The 8363-nt window shown below is 54.5% G+C and overlaps 1 protein-coding gene across 10 annotated transcripts in view; it reads left to right on the forward strand.

Moving 5' to 3' along the window:
- The window catches only part of KIAA0556 (KIAA0556 ortholog), a 201610-nt gene that overhangs the window by 169847 nt on the left and 23400 nt on the right, over window positions 1-8363 (forward strand). For 9 of the 10 annotated variants that reach the window (XR_003793117.1, XM_029220374.1, XM_029220377.1 and 6 more), the window contains 3 exons: window positions 1213-1938; window positions 2747-2952; window positions 5161-5239. Coding sequence is in view for 9 of the 10 variants with exons in the window: in XM_029220374.1 (XP_029076207.1) it covers window positions 1213-1938; window positions 2747-2952; window positions 5161-5239 (1011 nt within the window). In the remaining variant the exon portion in view is untranslated. The remainder of the gene's footprint in view (window positions 1-1212; window positions 1939-2746; window positions 2953-5160; window positions 5240-8363) is intronic. The other variant, XM_029220375.1, reaches the window with a different exon arrangement.

The raw sequence follows: 8363 nt of genomic DNA on the forward strand, positions 1-8363 counted from the left end.
CGGCAGTTAGCCGTGGCGTGGCCGTGAGGACCGGCCACTGCCTAGATGCGCACGCCAGGGCTTTAATATTCTGCAAGCAGGAGAGCAGGGCCCTCAGAGCCATGCCTCCGAGGGCCGGGCCCATGTTCTCCGCATGCCCCAGACGCAGCTTCGGCTCTTGGAGCCAGTTTAAGCACAAGTAGAAGTAAATTCCTTACCTTGTAATATACCTGGGTTGTTTGGTTTTTTAATAGAATTTGTCCCTGATTATAAAAATTACACGTAGGGAACTTAGAAGATAAGGTGTCAAAGAAGAAAGTACAAGTCTTTCCTACTCACCACGCAGAAACGATGATATTAACACGTCGGGACATGCTGCCCACACTAGGAGAGGCCGCATCTAAAATGGCCTATATGGCTCTTTTTTTTTTTTTTTTTTTTTTTTGCGGTACGCGGGCCTCTCACTGTTACTGCCTCTCCCGTTGTGGAGCACAGGCTCCGGACGCGCAGGCTCAGCGGCCATGGCTCACGGGCCCAGCCGCTCCGCAGCATGTGGGATCTTCCCGGACCGGGGCACGAACCCGTGTCCCCTGCATCGGCAGGCGGACTCTCAACCACTGCGCCACCAGGGGAGCCCCCTGGCTCTTTTTTTTCCCATGTAACATTCTTTCACAAGCCTTCCGCCCGCTATTAGGCAGTCTTTGAAACACCCCATTAGAGCCACGTGGCTGTGACAGCCTTCAGAGCAGACCCTGGGGTTGCTGACTCAGACTCCGCAGGCCGCAGCATCGCCCTGGGTCATGTGAGTTTCTGAAAAGGTTCTCACACAAGCAGAGAGTGTTCCCTTGATTTGCATGGTAGTCGCATTCTTAGAAAATTCAAAGTACACCGAGAAACACTGTGCTCTTTGTAAAAAAACTAGGTTCCAGACTCAGGTGACCATAAACAATTTTTTTACCGACCTGAATGGTGCCTGAGACAGGAGAGCGTACTCTGTGCCTGGAACCATCCCCGGCAGTGAGGGACAGTCGCATCCCTGGTCCCACCCTTCAAGTGCCGGCAGGGCCAATAGTCACTGAGACAGCCAAGAGCATCGAACCACCCCCTGGTTTCTAGAATTTCCCCCTGAGGGTGACCCCCACCCAGCTGAGAGCCACTGGGTGAAACGATCTCTAAGAGTCCCCACTTCCACACACGCCACTAATGGGGCTTCTCCTGTGTCCTTCCTTCCAGAAGATGCCTGGTCCACCCGGACGCCACTGCGGCCCCAGTGGCACAGCAAGCAGGAACACACCTTATGTGAATCGTGGAACTCCCTCACCGTCTTTGACCACTCCCACCGGGGTCGCATCTCCAACGTGGAGTTCCAGGGCGACATCCTGGATGAGTTCCTGCAGCAGCAGAAGAGCAGCCGGCCCAGCGACCAGCCGCACCCCTGGAAGGAGGAGAAGCCGGAGCCCATGAAAGGACAGGAGCACGGCTCCCTAGAGGTGGATGACGGGGGTGACTTTAAAATCCCCGTCTTGCCTTATGGACAGCACTTGGTCGTCGATATCAAGTCCACGTGGGGGGACAGGCACTACGTTGGCCTTAACGGGATAGAAATATTCAGTTCCAAGGGAGAGCCGGTTCAAATTGTGAACATTCAAGCCGACCCCCCGGACATCAATATCTTACCGGCCTATGGGAGAGACCCCCGTGTGGTCACCAACCTTATCGACGGGGTGAATAGGACCCAGGATGACATGCATGTCTGGCTGGCCCCCTTCACGCCGGGCAAGTCCCACTCCATCTCCATTGATTTCGTGCAGCCTTGCCAAGTCGCCCTGATCAGGATCTGGAATTACAATAAATCGCGGATACACTCCTTCCGGGGTGTGAAGGACATCACGATGCTGTTAGATACACAGTGCATCTTTAAGGGAGAAATCGCCAAGGCCTCAGGCACCCTGACGGGAGGTACGGTATGTCTGTAAGAATGCTCTCGAAGCCCCTACCTGCTACTCGCTGAGGCTCTGAGGAAAAACTAAACTTAGTGGCTAGCCAGTGACAGACAGGTCTCTCTCCTTTCCAAGAGCTGGCCCGCTCCTCACCTTTTGCTACTGGGTGTGAAAGAGCTGACCTCATTGAAACGCCTCCCCTGGGTACCAGCCTTACTTAGCCTCCTAGGGCCTGAGCCTGATGAGTGCAAGTGAGTTATGGAGGGAGTGCTCTCAGGAGACCCTGTAGGGCAGGGAGGGGTGTAGGATATGGAAGGGTGGGGGGGGAAAGCTAGGCAAGGATATCGTTTCAGGGGAAGCCCAGCCTCAGCCTGATCCCAAGGGGAGCTCTGGAGTGTAAATTGCAGGGTCTGTCCTGCCTTAAGGCAAAGCAGCAGGGCTTTGGAACCCTCAGACTCCCCTGGTTGGGACGTAACTCCCACACCCTTCCAGGAAGGCCCCCTATAAGGATGGCAGAGGATCTGGATGGGGCAGCAGCAGCAACAGCTACCGTGCCTCACCCGCGCCTGAGAAACATCCCTTATTTCATGACAGACCACAGTGATTCTCATCAGATTAGGTGCCTTCATTAAATCTATGTGGTTCTTATGGTCCGTGAATTCCATTTGCAAATGCGTAAAGAAGAATAAGGCTCAGTTACACAAATCAAGACCTGTTAGTGGTTTGGGACTTTCTAGCCCAAAGATTGATGGGTTTAGGTTCCTGGTCTGCACCTCACTGGGACGTGGGGTGAGCTGACTCTTCTGTCTTCCTGGTACCCCTTTCAGCTCCAGAGCACTTTGGAGACACGATCTTATTCACAATGGATGATGACATTCTTGAGGCCATCTTCTGTTCTGATGAGACGTTTGACTTGGACGTGGAGAGCCTGTGCAGCCTGCGGTGTGAGGAGGCGCTGAGGAGGCCCAGCACGGCCGACGGCCTGGGGGAGGAGAGGCCCTACACCCAGGCTGGCTCCTGGGCTGATGACCGGGTAGGACTGGAGGCCCAGCACGGCCGGCGGCTGGGGGGAGGAGAGGCCCTACACCCAGGCTGGCTCCTGGGCTGATGGCCGGGTAGGACTGGAGGCGGGTGGGCGCCCCAGAGAGACTTCTCCTCCTGACTCAGAGTATACCAGGAGGAATGAAGATGGATCTCCTTTAAGCTGCTGGTACTCCTGTTCTGACATTTCCCATTTTTTCTGCTTCATTTTTGTTCTGTAGGTCATATTTCATTCTCTAATTATTTTTTATTTTTTTTTAAACCAAAGTGAAGGAAGTATTCAAATTTTAATCAAAGCCAGGGGAAATCAGTTCTGTGTCATTTCTGTACTTTAGAGGTTGGCAGTCTCGGGAAGTTTTGCTTTGGGTTGCATTTTGATCACTCACTGTTGTTTTTGATGGAAGGGCTAGAAATGCTTTCAATAGGCGAACTTGAGAATTGAAAGAATGATGATCCTGCCAATCACTTCTTGGGCACATACCAGCGACCAGGTGTGGAGCACCTTGTTGCCGTGCTTGGCCCTCGTGACAGCCCTGGAGTGGAGGTGATTAATATCCCCGTTTAGGAACCAAGGCTCAGGCAGGCTAAGGGCCTTGCCCAAGGGCACATCTTGGGAGCATAACAAGGCTAGAACTTGAATGCAAGACTCCAAAGTCCGTGCTTTTAATGGACAAATTATCAAAAATGAAAGATGACCTTCAGGGCAAGGGTCAGCCCAAGTCAAAGACGAGTAATCAAGGTGAAGAGACACCAGGGTCTCCGGGGATGTTCTTCAGGCCATGGGAGAAAGACGAGACGGTTAAAGAGGGTGGGGGGAAGAGTGGAAAGAACCAGGAACCAGGGACAAAAGGTTCGGACACAAGAAGGTCATGACCAAGGCAGTACAGTGACATGCCCCTGCCCCGCCCACTCAGACAGGCTAGCTCGTTGTTGACGGTTGTCCTGGTCTTTTCAAAGAAAGCCAGAAATCTGGATTGTTACGTAAAAGTCTCCCCATTAAGAAATGTTGGCAACTAATCCATGATGTTTTCAACCCTTCTGCAGGCCACAAAACATGTCCGTAGTCTGGCTTTGCTGCACAGGCCTCCAGCTGGGAGATGGCCTTGAGGCCTTTCATTCCCCCAACATTTTCCAAATGGCAAAGTCCCTGCTCAGGAGCTCTGATAGGATCTAGTCCTGGGAGGGGCAGGGAGGGATCACTCTCTCTGCCTTAGAGATAGGACCTCGAGCTCAGGGAGACCCCGTCAGTGTCACACCCCTAGCAGGTGTCTGGGCTGGAGCCGCCCCACGCCCACCTAGGTGTCCCGGGTCGGGTGCATCCACCAGGGGGCGTGGCAGGAGGCTCAGGGAGGGCAGGGCGCCAGGGAAGGCAGGAGGAAGCACGTGGGTTCCAGGGCAGCAGCTTTCCGGGAGGCCACTCAGTGTCAGGGGTTAACTTCTGGCAGACAACCTTCCTCTCCCTCCTCCCCATAGCCGGGCAGGGGCCTGGAGGGGCTGTCCCTAGGGGCTGGACTGAGGGGTCATCAGGGTGTCACTGGGTACCAAAACATCATCCCCACTAAAAACTCTAAGATCCAGACAAGCGACTTCACCTGGTTTTGCATCTCAGCTTTCCTGTCTGTGAAGTAGTACAGGCACTTCTACCCTGACTTACGGTGCAGAGATCTAATGAAAAGAGTTTACAGTTTACATAGAGACCCAAGAAGCAGGGTGTGGCAGCCCACCGTGTCTGTAGACCAAGGGTTCTTTATCTGCCTGCCCATGGGAATCACAGAGGAGGTTTTAAAAATGCAGACGCACAGGCCCCAGGGTTGAGAACCACTCTCTACGTTTGAATCCTTTCTTCTCCTTCCCTCCATCCCTCCCTCCCGATCTCTCTCCCTCCCCGCTTCCTCTAGTTCACTAGGTAAACTAGATAGGGCCCTTCCCTGTTCCAGAAAATCTAATCACCTGAGCTGGTTAGTGTCAAACTCCTCCCCTACCAGTAAGAACTTCTGGCAAGGACTCAGATGCACTCAGGTTTCTGGGCCTGCCGTATTACCTGTTATGGAGCTCCCACCAGGGCAGAAAACACCAGAAAAGACACCGGGACTTACCTGGGGCACAGAGTGGGCATCTAGCTGGGAAGATGTCCAGTGAGCTGCGTGGGTATCACTAAAATCACCCCCTTTCCCTCTGCTTCTCTCCAACCTGTGTGCAGACCCCTGAACCAGAGCTGCCCCCCAGCCCCCCTGTCCCTGAAGTCACCACGCCAGAGCCGGGCATCTACCAGGGCATCTGTGAGTACCTTCTCTGGGGGCAGTGTCAGGGGAAGGAGGACCTTCACGGGTCGGGGGTGGGGAGGGAGTCATGGCCACTTGGGACGGGGTTTCCCGGGACAGTTGGGCAGGTTGTACCTTGGCACAGAGACACCAGGCCCCAGGATAAGTCAGGGCTGAAACCAGCCTGCATTGGCGACACTGGCCCGGGCAGGGCTGCATCCCTTCAGAAGAGGGGTCCTCCTGGCAGTGTGCCCTCCCAGAGGGGCACTTCTGCATTTCACACGCAGACGTCTTACGTGTTAGCTGCAGCCCTGACCCGGGAGGCGGCAGTCGGAGCCCAGAAGTTATAGAGCAAGAAGACATAAGAGCCAGAGAGACTTGGGCGTCTGTCAGTCAGGGGTTTGAGTTGCCCCTTCAAACTGGACCACAGAGCAGGTGCTGGAGCAGAGAAAGTCTGCATCCTCCTGGCTCTAGGGGGGGTGGGGCAGCAGGAGTACCGGCGCAGGTGCCAGGTCTTCTGAGAAGTCAGAAATCTGGATTTTTACATGAAATCTCCAGTTTTTTCAAGTTGGTGACTAATTTTACAGTATTTTAAAACACCCTATGAGCCAAACAAAACACGTGTGTTCGGCCAGCTGGCTGCTGGTTGGTGGCCTCTGAGCAGATCCCGTCTGGGTTTCGCTGTGTCTGTTCTTCTGTCTCCTCTGCCTGTGTGCCATTCCAGCCAGTTCCTCTCTTACTCCGCATACTTCCCACCAGCACCTCCGCCTGCATCCCAGGGAATCCTCAGGCCCAGCGTTGCGCTGTGATCTCTCCCACCAGTTCCCTGTTCACAAGGCTCTGGGGGTTTGCTTGCTGCGGCCTCCCCTCCTGCTCTTTCTCTTTTTTAAAATTTTTTAATTTTTTAATTTTTGGCTGCGTTGGGTCTTCTTTGCTGCGTGCGGGCTTTCCTCTAGTTGTGACGAGCAGGAGCTACTCTTCGTTGCGGTGCGCGGGCTTCTCACTGCGGTGGCTTCTCTTGTTGCGGAGCACGGGCTCTAGGCACACGGGCTCAGTAGTTGTGGCACGCGGACTCAGTAGTTGTGGCTCGTGGGCTCTAGAGCGCAGGCTCAGTAGTTGTGGCTCGCGGGCTCTAGAGCACAGGCTCAGTAGTTGTGGTGCACGGGCTCAGTAGTTGTGGCTCGGGGGCTCTAGAGCGCAGGCTCAATAGTTATGGTGCATGACGGGCTTAGCTGCTCCGCAGCATGTGGAGTCTTCCCAGACCAGGGCGCGAACCCATGTCCCCTGCATTGGCAGGCGGATTCTTAACCACTGCGCCACCAGGGAAGTCCCCCTCCTGCTCTTTCTTGCCCCCTCGTGCCTGTCATCTGCCTCCAGTTATCTTCTGAAAAGAAGAGACGTGCCATTGTCACGCCCCATCCCCACCTCCCCACCTCCCCACCGTTGTCTCCAGAACTAAGCTGAAGCCAGAATGTGTCAGAGTTTAGCCTCCTCCCCGCCCCACCTCCCCCTACAGGCTTCTGTTCCCTGCTCTCCATCCCTGCCCATTGAAAGGATGTGACTCTCGATTGGGTTCCCAAGAAGCAGCCTCTGAGATGGAGTTTACTGGGGCATGCTTTTGGGGGAGGGCAGGAAGCAGGGCTGGGCAGAGGGAGAACTGGGCCGTGGGGCAGTCGCAGCAAGGCCTCTGCCAGCTCCACAGGGAGCTGCAGAGTCCCCTGGAAGTTGCCCCTGAGTTGAGTAAGGGGGCTGGGCCTTTACACGCCTGTGTTAGCATGCCACTGGATATGGGCTGGCGAGGGGCAAAGCCAGGGTTAGTCACAAGTGGGGGGACTCAGCTGTGGGCTGTCAGCTGTCAGCATTCCCAGCCACTGGAGGGATGAGCCCTTCAGCCCTGGGGATGGGAGGTGGGATCTGGGTGGTGCCCCACACTGTCCCCCACTCCGCCTTCCTAAGGCCTTGCTGTAATCCCACCCCATCCCCAGAAGCCTTCCCCACGGTGCCCACTGAGAATTCAGCTCTCCCTCCCTCACTCCAGAAGGACAAATTACCTCTTAGAAAAGACGAAGTCTTCCTTTGAATCCTCACAGCCCCTTACTTTCCAGAACTCTCTCTCAATTACTTTGGGACTTTGGGACAACTGCGTAATTTAAAAGCCAACCTAATGTAGTCAAGAGCCTGGTTTGAGGCTTGGTTGTGTATCCCATTCAGGCACTTTGCTGGGGCTTTCCCTCCCTTATCTCACTCACAGCTCTTATTCTCCCCATTTTTCAGATTAGATTAGGAAACTGAGGCTCCGAGAAATTGAGAAAGCCACCCAAAGTCACACAGCTAGTGCAAGGCCAAGAATGGGACCAAGCATATCTGAATTCAAAGCCCAGGTCCTCACCACTCAACACACTCCCTGAGAGGCTGCCTCACCTCAGAGGTCTTTGGGAAGAGTCAGCATCCCCACAGAGCTGTAAGGTCCTGGAAGACAGCAGTCATTTCTTGTTTAGTCTGGACTCCCCTAGGTTGGTCAGGATCCTGAGCGGCGGGGTCCGGGGGGAACAATGGAACTTGAATTCCAATTGAGTTACGCAAAAAAGAGCATTTCTTAGCTTATGCAACTAAAAAGATCAGGCGTTGCTAGTTTCCCCATACTGCCGGATCCAGGTGTGCAAATGACGTCATCAGGCCTTGGCATCTCCCTGCATCTCTCTGCCCTATTTCTCACTCTCTTGTCCGTCTCCCATTCAGACTCTGTCCACATGGGAGCCCCTAGAAGCTGTACCCGGTAATCCCAGGTAAAAGAACTTCTGCTTCCCAATTAAGTCCAACAGTTGTCCCAGAATTGTCTCCTCACCTGGCTTGGGTCACGTGCCCATCCTTAACTAATAATCACCGTGGCTCACCTTGGCAGGGAGCGGGGTGTGATGGAAAACACGGATTGGCCCGGCCTGGGTCAGAAGCCCATCTTTGGAGCCAAGGGTGAGGAGTCAGCTTCCCATACAGTGCTTCAGAGGAGGTTAGAGTGCCATAACCAGAGGAAGGGAGGAAGGAGGGAAGGAAGGAAGGAGGGAAGGAAGGAAGGAGGGAAGGAAGGAAGGAAGGAAGGAAGGAAGGAAGGAGGGAGGGAGGGAGGGAGGGAGGGAGGGAAGGA

Source organism: Monodon monoceros, unplaced genomic scaffold (assembly GCF_005190385.1).
Source record: "Monodon monoceros isolate NGI ecotype Baffin Bay Population unplaced genomic scaffold, NGI_Narwhal_1 Super_Scaffold_13, whole genome shotgun sequence".
Classification (NCBI taxonomy): Eukaryota; Metazoa; Chordata; class Mammalia; order Artiodactyla; family Monodontidae; genus Monodon; species Monodon monoceros.